At 44.3% G+C, this 15,269-nt stretch overlaps 1 protein-coding gene across 1 annotated transcript; it reads right to left on the minus strand.

Annotated features, from left to right (window-relative positions):
* Positions 1 to 2,306: 2,306 nt before the first annotated feature.
* Positions 2,307 to 13,626, minus strand: GINS4 (GINS complex subunit 4). The gene is made up of 8 exons (XM_019440698.2): positions 13,459 to 13,626; positions 12,681 to 12,795; positions 8,862 to 8,948; positions 7,904 to 8,017; positions 6,374 to 6,471; positions 6,120 to 6,208; positions 3,387 to 3,477; positions 2,307 to 3,304 (listed from the first exon to the last, which is right to left on the minus strand). Exons 2-8 carry the CDS (start codon positions 12,774 to 12,776, stop codon positions 3,208 to 3,210), a joined length of 672 nt encoding a protein of 223 aa, XP_019296243.2. The 5' UTR covers positions 12,777 to 12,795; positions 13,459 to 13,626; the 3' UTR covers positions 2,307 to 3,207.
* Between the last annotated feature and the right edge of the window lie 1,643 nt (positions 13,627 to 15,269).

Consider the following 15,269-nt stretch of genomic DNA (forward strand, 5'->3'; position numbering starts at 1 on the left):
ATATCGGGCTCCACGCGGACAGTGTGGAGCTTGTTTGGGATTCTCTCTTTCTCTCTGCCCTTCCCCTGCTTGTGCTCTTTCTCTTTCTCTCCCTCTCTCAAAATAAATAAACTTAAAAAGATAAAACAAAAAATAAAACAAAAATGGAAAACAGCGTGAGGATGTAGAGAAAGTGGAAGTCTTCCACACTGTTGGTGGGAATGTAAAATAGTACAGCTGGTCTGGAAAGCAGAATAACATTTCCAAAGTGTTAAATAGAATTACCATATGATCCAGCAATTCCACTTCTGGGTATACAGAATTAAAAACAGGGTCTCAAAGAGATTAAAAAAAATTTTTTTTAATGTTTATTTTTGAGAGAGAGAGAGAGAGGGAGAGAGACAGAGTGTAAACAGGGGAGGGGCAGAAAGGGAGAGAGAGACACAGAATCCGAAGCAGGCTCCAGGCTCTGAGCTGTCAGCACAGAGCCCGACATGGGGCTTGAGCTCATGAACTGCGAGATCATGACCTGAGCCGAAGTCAGACGCTTAACCAACTGAACCACCCAGTCACCCCTCAAAGAGATATTTGTACATCCGTGTTGTACAAATTGGCACAAAGTAGAATGCAAAGTAGTACAAAGTAGAACAGTGCTTTTCAAGGGGTGGGGGGGGGGGGGCGGGGGAGGGGATAACAGGGAGCTGTTGTTAAATAGGTATAGAGGTCCAGGTTTACAAGATGAAAAGTTAGAGATGAACAGTGGTGATGGCTGGACAATATAAATGGATTTAATACACTGAGTGGTACACTTAGAAATAGCTAAGATGGGAAATTGAATGTGTATTTTACAATATATAAAAAAAGTGAATTTCTGAGGAAATCTAGATATTTGGAATTTTAGCCTCCCATGAAAAATTAAGGAACATTATATTAAAATTGATATATAAGGTGCTTGCCTAACAATGTGCTCTGAAAGCTCTGTGGTCAACTCGTGTACATCACAGAAGGAAGTTTGATGCATATGAGGATGGCACTAAAGTCACGTTGCTGGCTGGGGCCTGCACACAGAGTAACTACAGCTGACCTCGTCGCAAGGTCACAGCGGAAGCATGAGTATTGCTGGCAAACTGGCTTTTCCCGAGAAGTGCCTGCAGGTCTGTAGGCACTTCTCGGGAAAAGCCAGTTTGCTAACAAGCTTAGGATGAGAGATGCTGCAATTATTTGAAGAAAACACGTCATGCGTCCATGATGAGTTTTTATCAATAGAGCAAAATACGAACTGGAAAAGTTGAAGTCAATGTCACACTAAGCCACTTCACTTCCTTTGCTACTTGGTTTTGAAACCGAACTTCCCTTTACCTTCAAATGACTGATTTAAACCAGTCTTCCTTTAAAGAGGCGGCCTATGAAATGGAGCAATTCACTCTGTGGCTTTCGTTGAGACCTTGAACTCCTCCGTGTGGCCTGGCACGTTCAGGGCAGGAGCCAGTGATGACGTAGAGCCCTGCTACTCAAAAGCGTGGCTCCTGGATCAGTAGCAACAGCATAGCCTGGGAGCTGCTCAGGAAGGCAGAACTCCAGCCCCACCCATCTTCCTGAATCGGAGTCGGCATCTAAAATGATCTCTGGGCAATTGGTGTTCATATTAAGGCTCCGGAGGCACTGTTCTGGCTAATAGTGTCATAGCCCACATCCCTCTGTAGGCTGCTCAGAGCAAGGGAGGCAATGGGGAGTGAGCCTGTGTACATGTGATCAGGAGGGGCACATGGGTTCTAGTCTCAGACTTACCACTGAGCATCCACTTTCCACCTATGACTTACTACCAGCCCTGTCTCCTTCTCAGGACTGCTGTGAGGGCCAACAGGGATCCTTGCTAACAAAGCCCTACATGATCTGGGCCCAGCCTGCTCCTCAGACCCTCCTGTGTACCATTTTCCATTTTGCCCATTGTGTTCTGGGCACACTGACTGCAGCCAGAGCCCATTTCTGCCTCAGGGCTTTTGTACAATCTATTTTCTCTGCTGGGAATGACCTTCCCTTTGATCTGTGTGTCTGGCTCCTTCTAGGTGTTCAGGTCTCAGCCTAATTCAGTGAGATTAACTGAATTCGGTGAGAACCTCTTAACTCCAATCTAGATACTCTCTAGGGAGTCACCCTGTTCCAACCCTCTGCAAAGCACTTATCCCATGTGAACAGTGACAGTGACTGTCTTATTCTGGGTTGGAGCCTCAGTGCCTTGAACCGTGCTGGCACACTGTATGCTCAATACATATTTGTTTTATAAATGGCTGAAGAGGGTAAAGTCACTGTGGAAAAAAAGCACCGCATGAAATAGAAAATGTTTTTATTAATGAATAAAACCTTCCTTGCTTCCACTTTGTGATTTCTCTTGGAAATGATACCCATATTACATCGATTACTCTAAAAGCCTACATCATATAAACGAAAATCTGCTGCCTTCTCGTCAGCAAGAAAGGACTGGAATGCAGGTTCCTTTTTCTCATGTTTCAAGGAAAAGACGATTCATTCACTGTCTCTACATCCTCCCTTCAGGTATCCCTGTGATACTCACCCCTCATATTAGTTTAATTTCATCCACTTCCCTTGAGAAAGTAGAGCTAAAAACAGAAACGCTGCTGAGGTCACAAGATAGGATAGTTAATGTTGCTGTTAACATTCCTGGCCAAGAATGGCCAGATGGCCTGGAGGGTGGCTTGGCCAAGCTGCCTGAGATTCAGGGAAGGGCTGCAGCTTAGCAGCAGGGAGAACATCCTTCATTAGGCTACAAAATGAGAACTGCCCCGAGGCTCCTTCTGCCACAAAACAGAAACTTAATAATGGTTTATTGGTTTAGTTGTGATTCTCAGTTAGCCAGGACAGAAACTGTTATAAGTACAATATGAGAGGTTTCAGAAGGTTACTTCACACAATCTAGTGAGATACCCTAGAAGATATTTTATCTTCTGTTGGAATAGGCACATAAAGGGGGAATCTCCAGGTCCCTGCCCAGCACGTGGAATCAGCAGAGCGATGGCTCCATCTACTGACTGTGGCTAAAACAGCAGTCAGGTTGTGTGGCCAGGTAGGTCCTTGAGCTCCTTCTCAATGTCCAAGGGATCCACAGCACTGCGGAGGAGATCTGCTGTCCTGAGAGACAAAGTGGGAAGAAGTTTCTAAATATTTCCTTTAAGGTTCCACCCCATCATTCTTGTTTATTTATTTTTGATTTTAAATCAACTGAACAGCTCCAGAAGCCACCAGAGGTGCAATGGCTTTATAACGGATCAAGTGCTGTGAGCCTTCCTCCAAGTCAATCACATAGTCCCTGAAAAAGAAGGAAAAAAATGTATCCACAGAGTTGAGCTGGTGCCCCAATGGAGTAAGATTTCCCATGGTCAAGGACTCACCTCTGCTCGTCTGTTTCTGGTTCTACCAGTATGTTTTCCTGTCGTACTTTTACTCTCAGAAACACGTATGAATCTAGATCTGGTTTGGGAACTGCCAGAGAAATGATAATGCAGTCAGAAAATGTTCAGCAGCTCACAAGATCAATATGGGAAAGTTGCTGGGATTAATTGTCCCGAGCACTAAGGGACCCCTGATGTGAAAGCATTTTGGGGGAGGGGTAACTTTGAGGAGACATCTGGCTCTTTATGGAAACAGCACACTTCCCATCCATGGTTTCACACAGCAACAGCTCGTGCAATAGATGACAATATGTAAAATGTGCTGGGAATCCCGCCACACACCATGGAAGACACAAGCAAGCGTAACACGTGGTCTCTTTGGAAAGGGCTACCAGCAGCATCTGATAAAGCCTCACAGTGGTGGCACATTCACTCAGGGAAGTGGGGAGAAAGGAGTCAATGCAGACTTAATGAGGAAAAGTGAGCCTGGGAGGTAATACCAAGGGCCAAGGTAGAAATATACATGACGTTCTGGGAGGACAGAGTGTATAAATCTAGTGAGCAATATTTTTATACAAGGGAGTGGGAGGAGGGAGAATGAAAAAGACTGGGTGACGGGATAGTCTTGAATGTCAGACTACGGAATACAGGCTTTCACCGTAAGTGGTCCTTCACTGGCTGATTACAGGGTAAGAGGCTGTTGCCTCTTCCACCATCAGCCAACATTTCATGTAAGGAGGTGCCCTGTGCTGGGTTGCTCGACAGCTCTTCACTTCCCAGAGCTCCATGTGTGCCCAGAGGACTCCCATCAGCTGCAGGTTCTGAGAACCTACTGGATAACTCTCAGTTCTAAGAGGCTAGCTCAGCATTCATGTTGCCCTTGATTCCCTCACCCACAGGTGGGGGTTCAGTATAATTGGCTCAAAGGTGTAAGGGGGTTCCCCGGGCCGCTCCACAGTTTGGGGCCTGCCAAAGAGACTCCAACTTCACAGGGTCAGTTGCCCCCACTGAGCAGCTCCTCATTCTAGGGAACCCAGCTTAGACTTCAAAATGCCTTCCCCCACTCTGCCAGTGGGGTCTACAGTACTCCAGAGGTCTGAGGGGGACTCAGGGCACCTGGGCTAACTAAGCAAGACTGATTTCACTGGGGCAGGCGGATCCCCCTGCAAGCTTCCAATTCCAGGGGGCCTGGCTCTAGTCCTTGGAAGGGATCTGGGGCAAGTGGCATGTGAGTGTTTTAGAAGGTGTCCGCCAGCAATGAGTAGAATTCAGTTCAAGTCAGTTTCAGGAATTCAGAAGCATGCTCATGGCTGTTTGAATCAACTAGATTCGATAGCGCTGGGCAATGATTAGGAATACGGTCCTTGCTTCATTCCTATTCTTCCAAGGTGCAGACAAAAGTGGCCGAACTGGACACGGACTGGAGCTTTTGTTTTCCTCAGGCAGGTTCACCAACTGACCACTTCAGAGTTCCACAAATCTGCTATGGGTCTGCCTTGCTCCTGGTGTCATAGGCTGCACTGTGTCCCCTCAACACTCATTTGTTGAAGCCCTAAGCCCAGTCCTTCAGAATGGGAATGTATTTGGAAATGGCCTTTAAAGAGGTAATTAAGCTGAAATGAGACCATTAGGGTAGGCCTAGTCCAGGATGACTGGTGTCCTTATAAGAAGAGGAGGAGACATGAGGGGTTTGTGTGCACAGAGCGGCAGCCATGGGGGAGGCCCCAGAGGAAACCAAGCCTGCTAGCACCCCAATCGCAGGCTTCTGGCCTAGAGAAAATAAATGTTTTTTAAGCCCTCCAGTCTTCGTACTTCATTATAGCAGCCTGAGCTGAGACGCCCGGGCAACGATCCGGCCCCCAGCACAGGATGCGTGGGAGATGAATTCCCAGGGCTCAGTTGTACTTAAACTTGTGGCCTCAGCACATTACATGCAGGTTGTGAACAAGGTGGATCCCAGAGAACGGTTTCATTTGGCCTGGCAATTTTGCTGGATGAGGTTCTGCTGGGATATGTCAAGCTACCACCAGCTGAGGGCCATGGACTTTAACCTACACGTCAGGGGTCCCCAACTGGCTGATCCAGGGTTGAGCGTGACTACCGTAACTCCCTTCCCTTGGCTCAGCAGGATGTTTGGGGGACTGTGCGAGATGAGCACAAAGGTGGCTTTGGCTGGGTTTCCCTTCTCCCGGCTGCCTTCCCTTTCTCCTCTCGTTCTCAGCCCTGCTCCCCTTTCCATGAGACACCCCACACAACAAAAAATACTGGGAGCCCTTCCTCTGGGTGGCTGGGAAGTGAGTGGCAATCACTGGAGGTCTGTTTAGCCTATTTAACTCCTCCTTGGTAGCTAGGGAGTCCCTGCATGGGTTGGAATCTGTGGAAAAGTGCGAACCCCTTGAATGTGGAGACCTTTGCCTCCTCAGTCTCAGAAGAGTGTAGCATGCTGTGGATGCCCAGCAGATACCGACTAAAGGAATGAATGACTGAACATGAGCAAGTCTACATTTTTAATGGCAGTCATAAGAATTTCAGCCTAAGCTGAAGACCACAAAAGTCATGCTGAAATGGCTACCCTTACACCTGCTTTTAATGATTTGTTTTTAATGCACAACACTTCCTCTCTTCCCTTTTCTGCTTATCTACAATACTTACTTTTCCAGGCTTGAGAGTAAACATGAAGATCTTATTCCAAGGCACCTGAAGCTATGTCTGAAAAGAGAGCGTTCTGCTCACCTGACCTCAAGAGGTCCACCATCTGTAAGTTAGGAGGCATATGCTTTAAGGCAACATTCTTGAGGTACGTCTCTGTGTTAGCCATGTACCTGAAAGACAGGAATCCAAATTGCTGTGACCACATGACTGGCAGGAGCTGCCGGGTTGGTGGACGCACACCATGGCCCAGTCATCGGATCCATGGAGACAACCACCAAAACTCATGCTCACAAGCCAGGGAAAAAAAGCAGTCCCCCTGTGTCCTGCTTACTCACTGTTTGGCAAAGACCAGCTCCTCTGGAGAAAGACTAGATAGCTCCCCTTCGTGGGCTGTTTTCTCCTTTTCGAGGATATGAGGGAAAAACTTCTCTATCTGAGGATAAATAAAAATTGTGAAAATGTGTCAGGATTCAAGAGTCAAATATCCTAGTTTTCTGAAATGGGTTGAGGTTAATCTAGAATTGACTTCAAAAAATGGCAAGTCTTGGGGTGCCTGGGTGGCTCAGTCGGTTAAGCATCTGGACTTCAGCTCAGGTCATGATCCTGTGGTTCGTGAGTTTGAGCCCCATGTTGGGCTCTCACGCCGTCAGCACAGAGCCCACTTCAGATCCTCTGTCCCCCTCTCTTTCTGCCCCTCCCCTGCTCGCTGTCTCAAAAAATCAAATAAACATTAAAAAAAAAAAAGCAAGTCTTCATGGTCATGACCCTTTCTAGACTTTCAAGATTTCAAGAAGGCAGGTTTCAAAGAATTCAGAGCAAAGATAAGTGCTCTAAAAAGGAAGACCATTTAAAAAGGATGAGAGGAGGGGTGCCTGCGTGGCTCAGTTGGTTAAGAATACGACTTTGGCTCAGGTCATGATCTCGCGGTCCGTGAGTTCGAGCCCCGCATTGGGCTCTGTGCTGATAGCTCAGAGCCTGGAGCCTGCTTCAGATTCTATGTCTCCCTCTCTCTCTGCCCCTCCCCTGTTCATGCTCTCTCTCTGTCTCAAAAATAATAAATAAACATTAAAAAAATAAATAAAAATAAATTAAAAGGATGAGAGGCTTTCATGAAAGAAAATCTGAAAATACAGTTGTAAATGATATTTATGAGGGAGATAGGGGATATCACTTAACATTTCTAGGTAACTGTAAAGGTTGTTTTCTATGAGATAGAACATACAAAAGCTGGAAAGATGAATACAGAATGCACAAGCAGACAGAATAGTGACTCTTAATTATAAGAATATAACTAGCAAGGATGAAGTCCACAATGAGGTGAGCTTGGAAAAATGTGGAAGGAAATGCAAGTAGGGAAATGACAATGGGAAGGACCTGGAGCCAAGATAAATGAGCGCTTATCTGTTAAAAGGAGTTTAAGTTTTGCAATTTCACTGCAAAGTTAGACATAAGTTAGACGACCTCAGAACTATAGCTGAACGTCAAGTTATCAGGGTCAGTTTGACACTGGAGACAAGATGGGTACAAAATAATTTCTGAAACTGGTTTTCCTTTGGTCATTATTCCCTGGCCAACTGATGCAAACAACTCTTCAGGACTGCCATGCTGTAATTCAATGGGGCACCATCCACACAGCTGATAAACAGACTATAAATGTGTCCTCAGAAGTGTGCAACACATGTTCCATTAATGCTTCTCCAGAATAATCTTTTGTCCTCTTTACTCTTTAGCTACCCTGATACTGGTCTTTGCAGCACCTTCAGGCCCCGGGTTCTCCCAGGCCCCAGCCCAACTTCTCCCCCAAGACACTCAATCTATATTACAAACTGCACTGCCTTAACGCCCACAGGATCTCCATGTCAAACCTTCATGAGCCGACATCGCAAGTAGCTGCTAAGGACATAGCGGATCCTCTCCATCTCCATTCGATGGATACTGACCTTCAGGTCCCCTTTCTTGGCTCTCCTGAGATTTTCTTCCTGTTAAAAGAGAAAATGAAGTGTATAAAAAAAGATGATATTCAGACTAAGTACCTTCTTTGTTTAATCTGCACAATTCCACAGGAACTATCATCCCTGGCAGTGTTGAGGACTCAAAGACTACATTTAGGTCAAAGGAGAACCAAAAAACTCCTGAGAGTTCTCATTTGCATACACAAATAATATAGATGTGACTACAGCCTCATTATAAAAAGTTCAAACAATTCTCATTTACTTTTAGAAAACAACCATCTGAATCAAATCTGAATATGGTCAGTCAGAAGGGCCTAGAAGAATTCTGGTCTAATTGTAAAGGAGAGAGTATAGCAGAAAAAATGTCCAAGAGCAGTGTTATATCACCAGTTGAGAAATGGTATAATACCAATGTTTTAAAGGTACTCTGAGGCTGATAAGGACTTAAGCTCAGCTCATGAAAGCCAAGGGCCACAAACTCAAGTGTCTGTGGGGGTCAGGCAGGCAAGGTATCTGAGAAAGGTGGGCAGTTAGGGGACTGTGGGGAGCAGATAGCACATGAAAGGTGGGGGGGGGGGGTTGCCCTTACCCAGCTCTGGTCAGCTGTTCTCACATAGAAATGTGGGTCTGGTATTGACAGGGTTTTAGACTTTTCATGGAGAGCTGATGTCTAGATATTCAAAGGAACACTCATGCTTTAGAAATGTAGGTAACCAACTCAATATTAAAAACAAAACAAAACAAAACAAAACAAAACAAGGCTGGGTCAAACAAAAAAGACTACAAACAAAACAGGCTACAACCTCTCACTATGCTGACAAACGCTTTTAAAGTTCTCTTCCTTTGTAACCCTGACATAAGCAATTCTTACCATGTGGTCTAGCTGTTCCATGACACATTCTACAATTTCAGACTTGCTTTCCAGCAGCTCAGGGGCAAACTTTTCATTCATCCAGGCCTAAAAAACAATGCCCCCCCCCACCATATATATCAGTATCATTCACAATGGAGCAAAATAACCCTGTGCGTCTGTACATATCCCATGAAAACCACAGCTATTTCTGACAAAGAAAACTGTTTGCCTGTGAGTTGGAAATACTGGAAATGCTTTCAAAACAAGCTACGTTTATGATAGCTTTTCTATTTTTTTAGAAGGTAGGCTGTGTTTACAATCTTATAGTTAACCGACATTACAAAAAAAAAAAAATCACTTCATTCCAAAAATGTTGTCAGTATGATACCTACTACTGAGAGTAACACCACCTGGTGTTCAAACTGTACCTTTCACCAAATAACAACACATTTCTACTTCTTCACCTGCTACTTCCCACCAGGGGGCACCAGCACCATTCTATTGTAAGAGATGAAGTAACACATAAATCCACACATCTCCTCATTCTTGAAGCTTAGAGCCAATTTAAAAATACTTTTTCATTCATCACTATACCATCTGAGAGGAAATGGATACAGTTATCCTTATCTTATTAACGAGAAAACACAGATTATTTACTAACCGCCTAAAAGTATAGAGGATCACAATATAAAAGGATATTCATCTATTAAATAGTTTTGGAACAAGAGGTTAAATCCTTAATTTATGTATGACTCAGGCCCAGATGCTTGGTACATTTCAGAAATTACCAAGGCTTAGAGAACTGAAATATCCATGAGTGACTGAGGAAAACTAATCTTCTCTTTCAATTATAGGAAATTTAGTTTCAGCATAGCTCAGAATTACATGCCAATCAGGCTCACTTTATTCCTTTTGATGTCCTTGAGTCTCTGCATCTCCAATTATCACCACGAAGACACATTATTAAATACTAGGTACTGGTACTATCATAAAAATGTTTCTCACATGCTCAAGCACCTGCAACCAGACAGTCTGTATTTTCAAGTAGCATTATACGTAAGGAAAGCCCAAATTGTCATACAGGACTAATAAAGCAGGAGTTTTTCTTTTTAACTGATTTTATTAAATACTGAATAGGTACAGTAATATTTAGTACATACAACATGAATGGAAATATAAATACCTGTGTGCACAGAACTTCATTAACACGTATTATCATTACTTTAAAAGTCTCTGTGTCTCCCTCCCTCTTCAAAGGTATTCGTTAGCCTGACCTTAGTATTTAATTTTCTCCACAGTGTCACTACATTTGTTTGTATCTCTACATAACAATTCCCAATGATTTCAAAGAAAATGAAAGCACTTTCTGGGTATACACTGGGGTGAAATGGGGTAGATAAGGAAGATTTCTCATTGACATTATGAAATTATTTTGATAAAAATGTACAAAACATTAGGAGAAAATCTGTAGAAGTGTAAAACCTTCAAAAAAAAGTTTTTAATATATTTAGTGAGAAACTTACATTTAAATCCATGGGCTTTTTTTAACAATCAGGTTCTATGTTTGAAATAGCTGTATCTGGTTCCTGATCAAAAATTTTAATGACAAGCTGTTCATCATTATGGACTAAATTGTGTCCCCAATCCATATGTTCAAGTCCTAACTCCTAGCACCTCTGAATGTGCCTGTATTTGGAAATAAGGTCTTTACAGAGGTAATCAAGTTAAAATGAGGTCATTAGGTGAGCCCTAATCCAGTGGCCTATGTCCTTACAAGAGGAGGAACTCTGAACACAGACACACATGGCAGATCATGTGAAAACACAGGGAGAAGATGGTCATCTACAGGCCCAGGAGAGAAGCCGCAGAAGAAACCTACAGTGCCATCACCTTGATTTCAGACTTCTGGCCTCCAGAGATGAGAAAATACAGGTCTGTTGTTTAATCCACCCAATCTGTGGTGCTTCATTATACAGCTTTAGCAAACTAATACAATCATTAAAATGAGAAAATCTGCACTGTAGGTAATAACTTTTAAATCATTTTTTTAACAGGTATTCATGAGTATCCTATACATGCTTCCGGAGCTGTGTTTATCAATGGCCTGTCAGGCTGCTCCTCAGGCCATGCTGTGCAGCCTCTGAGTCTGTGTCCGGCTCTGGCAGCTGTCCAGGTGGTGGACCCATGCCATGGCATACTCGGGGCACTGCAATGGAGCTTCAGGCCCGAGATGTGAGGCATGCTCACCTTCTGCCAACCGGGGCTGTGTTGTCAGACCCCACTATCCTCAGGCTTCCTTCCAAGGAGCCCCTCGTACCCACAAGAGGCAACCAGCCTGGGTTGCCTCTGGCTGTCCCAGAGGGTAGATGGTTAACATGATATGGCACGGCAGTGCACTAGTATGTGCCACAAGCTCGGCCTCGAACAACAGTTTTGCAAATGGTGGAGCTTAACATAAATTGTTTCTTCAAAAACTTACTTTTTATTGTTCTACATTATTCTCTTGAGAGTGACCCATGTTGTGGCAGGAGCTACCTTTCACTCATTTTATTGCTGGTTTTTTCCCTGCTGTGTGTGTGTGTGTACACACACACACACACACACACACACACACATACATATATATATCTATATATCTATATATATATATCTCATGATTTTTATTCATTCTATTGTTGATGGATATTTGGGCTATTTTTGGTTTTTAACTTTTGCAAGCAATACTATTAACATTTTGTTTATGTCTCCTGGAAGTTTTCTCTAGGGTTGTCCCTGGGAGTAGAATGATTGGGACACAAGATATGTATGCTTTCAACCTGACAATACAAGAACAAATTATTTTCCAAAGTGCACCAATTCACCACAGTATATACAGGTGTGCAAATGGCCCTACGTCCTTGCTTTATATTGTTCACCTTTTTCATTTCTGCCAATCTGACGGGTATGAAATGGTTACCTTCTTGGGATTTAAATCTTCATGTTCCTGATCACTAAAAAGATTGAACATCTTTTTCATGGTATTACTGGCCATCCGGGTTTCCACTTCTGGGAGATGCCTGTTCGGACTTCATTTTTTCTATTGAGTAGTTTGTAAAGTTTGTTTAGATACTGTGGATACTAATATTGTGAACAATTTTCTCCCAGTTTTGCAGCGTGTCTTTTTACTGTCATCAAGGTGTAAAAAAAAAAAAGTTCTTAATTTTAATGCAGTTGAATGTATCTGTTTTTTCCTTTATGCTTTGTGCTTTTGGACTTTTGTTTAATGAATCCTTTCCTAACAAACAGGGGCTCTTAAACTAGGTGGGCAGATTTCAGGGTGTCTGTGAATCTCCTGAAATTATATGTAAAATTTCTGCATGTGTGTGTATGCATATATTATTCTGGACAAAAGAGCCAGTTTTCACCAGATATTCAAAAAGGTCTGTGATATAAAAACAAATTAATAATTACTCCTTAATTATCATCATAGATTATCATATAAGGATACAGTTTTAAAATTATCCTTCTTTTGTCAGTCATAACATGCATGGTAGGACACAATGAAGAATACTAAAGTAACAAACATGAGGCAGTTCTGGAAAGGGGCTGTTAAAGGGAGAAGACAAGAATAAGGCAACGAGTGTAGTAGATGAAGAGCACACATTTTGGAGTCAAAGAGACTTGATTCACATTGGACAGTAACACCTACATTATTGGATTATTGTAAGAATTATTACTACTCACAGCTAACATTGAGTGCTAATCTTGTGTCAAACAATATACTAAGTGTTTTACATATATCATTTCATTTAACCCTCACAGCAACTCTGTGAAATAACCACCGTTATTAATGCGTACCTGCTCCAGCCTTTCAATGAGCTCTGCAGGAGTCAGGACCACCTCTTCACTACCCCCATCAGAGTCCTGTGCTGTGGGGTCCAGTTCCTCTGTCATCTTCTCTGAAACCAGGAACCTAATGGGAATAAAAGAACCAATACCCTGCAATGTGTTTTCCATATATTTGCAATAATATGCAACTGTATATCTACAACTGGTGTTATAGAGGCTCCCTGGCAGTGGCTAGTCAATTCATAGGCTTTGAATTTTTCCAACTCTTTGCCTCTTCTTTTGAACCTTAAGTCAGGTATCAGTTCCCCAAAGAGGTCACCCCTTAAAAAGTGTTTCCAGGTACATCTCGGATTGAGCATCTATCACACCAGGCAGTAACTGTTTGTCTTCCTGGTAGAAGTCCTTTCCTTGCGGGCTGTGTTCACTTCAGTTCAAATATAAATCACGCATCTGCTTTGTCCCCGGCACTTCTAAGTACTGGGACATCATTACCTGTGTACTCCTGCGCTTAGCGCCGTGCTTAACTCACTGGAGACACTTAAAACTGTTGGAAGAACTAATGAATGCTTAATTTCCTAGAGCCACAAGGCCCAGCAACATCAGACCAGTGATCCCAAAGGCTAAGAAGGTGGGCGGCGGGGACGAGAGGATGCCCTCGGAGCATCCGGGAAAGTGAGCATATTCCTCCCGCTCCTCTCGTCTCTCGGTGTCACAGGAGCACAGTTATCCCCTCCTCCAACACACACACACACACCCAGATGTCCCACTCGCCCACTTGGATGCTCACCTGGGCACCGGGGAGGCAGAGAGGCACTCCCAGGTAGCAGGCGGTACTGGAAACTCGTGGGGAGCTGCCCCAAATTCCCAAGGAGCGACTGGCGGTGGAACGACAATCTCAAGGCCTTTCCCGGATGTAGCCGACCCTTCTCAACTCCCGCGCTCTTCTCCCAAATTTTCCGCCCCCCGCACGACGTCACCACGCTCGGGCGGCGCTGACCAATCACGGCCGGGGGCGGGGACTCGGCTCCGCGTCTAGCGCGCCCTGCGGCTTCAGGAAAGGAGGTGAGCCCCGCCCACCTCGCTCGGCCGCCTTCCTGTGAGTTCGCGTCTGACACCGCCCAGGGAAGGTCTGGAGGGGGCGTCTCGTGACTGCGGGAGTGCGTCGGAGGCAGCCTTCGGGTCCCTGGAATGCAATGCCCCGAGAGCGCGCCCTGGCCAGCAGGGAGGCCATCAAGAGAAATGGGCTTTGTTAAAATCAGGCCACTTCCGTCTCTTGGGTCATCTTCTCTGCCCACCGCTCTTGTGGCCCTCTGGTTCCTTCATCCTTGCCAGGGCTTCACTGTGGCCACTACGTCCAGGTCTAAAAACCTTGAGGCTAGTGGTTCTTAAAGGGTGGTACCAGACCACAAGCAGCAGCATTGCCGGGAAACCCGTGAGAAATGCAAGATTCTCAGGCCTGACCTAGACGTACTGAGTCAGAAACTCTGGGGGTGTTTCAACAGGCTCTCCAAGCCAAACTAACGCAGGTGAGGTTGTAGAACGCTGCTTTAGGCTATGCTTCTATCCTAGCTGCTTCACTCTCCAGGTTTTGACATTTACTGTACTGCTATGCCTTATACATTTTTTAAAACGGTTATTTATTTATTTTGAGAGAGAGAGAGAGAGCACTCAGGGAGGGGCAGAGAAAGAATCCCAAGCAGGCTCCACGCTGTCAGTGCAGAGCCCGACATGGGGTTCAGTCCCACCAAGGGTGAGATCATGACTTGACCGGAAATCAACAGTCCGTTCCTTAACCTACTGAGACACCCAGGCGCCCCATCTACCTTTAATGTAGGACAAAAGCATATATATGTATATATATATTCTTTGCGTGATGTCAGGTTTTCTCTGAATTGCTGATTCTGTTCCTCTGCTCTGTTTTCTGTGCAAAGTGCCAGTCGCTGCTCCCCTGAAGTGTCACTTCCCCAGCAGTCAGAAGACTCTTTTCCTTGTGATGTTTCCTATGCCATACTCATATTAGAAAAAGAAGTTTGGCTAATTGACAGGTGGGTAGTACCTGCCTGATTACAACCATGTTTTGAAAATGGAATATACTGATTGGAAGAGTGGGAGTATTTACAAAGGGCTATAGAAGCTGGGGGGACATCAAAGAGGGATTCCAAAAGGAAGGGACATTTACATTTGAGCTTGTCTTCTTAGAATGAGTTTTGTTAGTGACAAATGGATGGCCTTTTCAAGGTCCCTTTCAACTCTGTTTCAATGGTTTGGTAGTCCAATGGTTTTCAGTCGTGACAGATTATGTTTTCCAAAGACAGATGCTCTGGTATAGATCTCATCCCATCTATTCTTCTTACAATGTTGATGCTCTTCCACCGAGAGGTGGGGGTCTGTGTTCTTGCCTCTTAAATCTGGGAAGACCTTCTGAGACCACTATAGAAATGTAAAGATGGATGGAAATCAAGATGTAAACACTTCAGCAAGGCTTGACTTTCAACTGAACAAATTTTTCTTTTCCTAATTCTTGAAGCCTCCTCCTCCCCTTCACTTGTTTTTCTGTAGAATCCTTTGTTCCAGGAACTTGGTATTGATGCTGACATC

This window comes from Panthera pardus, unplaced genomic scaffold, assembly GCF_024362965.1.
Source record: "Panthera pardus isolate Hobbes unplaced genomic scaffold, ASM2436296v1 HiC_scaffold_13, whole genome shotgun sequence".
NCBI lineage: Eukaryota > Metazoa > Chordata > Mammalia > Carnivora > Felidae > Panthera > Panthera pardus.

Bases quoted from the DNA above. Each gene is read 5' to 3' on its own strand.
- GINS4 (XM_019440698.2), bottom strand. From the start codon at position 12,776: ATGACAGAGGAACTGGACCCCACAGCACAGGACTCTGATGGGGGTAGT. The intron at 8,018-8,861 runs GTAAGAATTGCT...CTCTTTTAACAG, and splicing joins TGGAACAGCTAGACCACATG to GAAGAAAATCTCAGGAGAGC. The intron at 6,209-6,373 runs GTGAGTAAGCAG...CCTGTCTTTCAG, and splicing joins GAGCTGGTCTTTGCCAAACA to GTACATGGCTAACACAGAGA.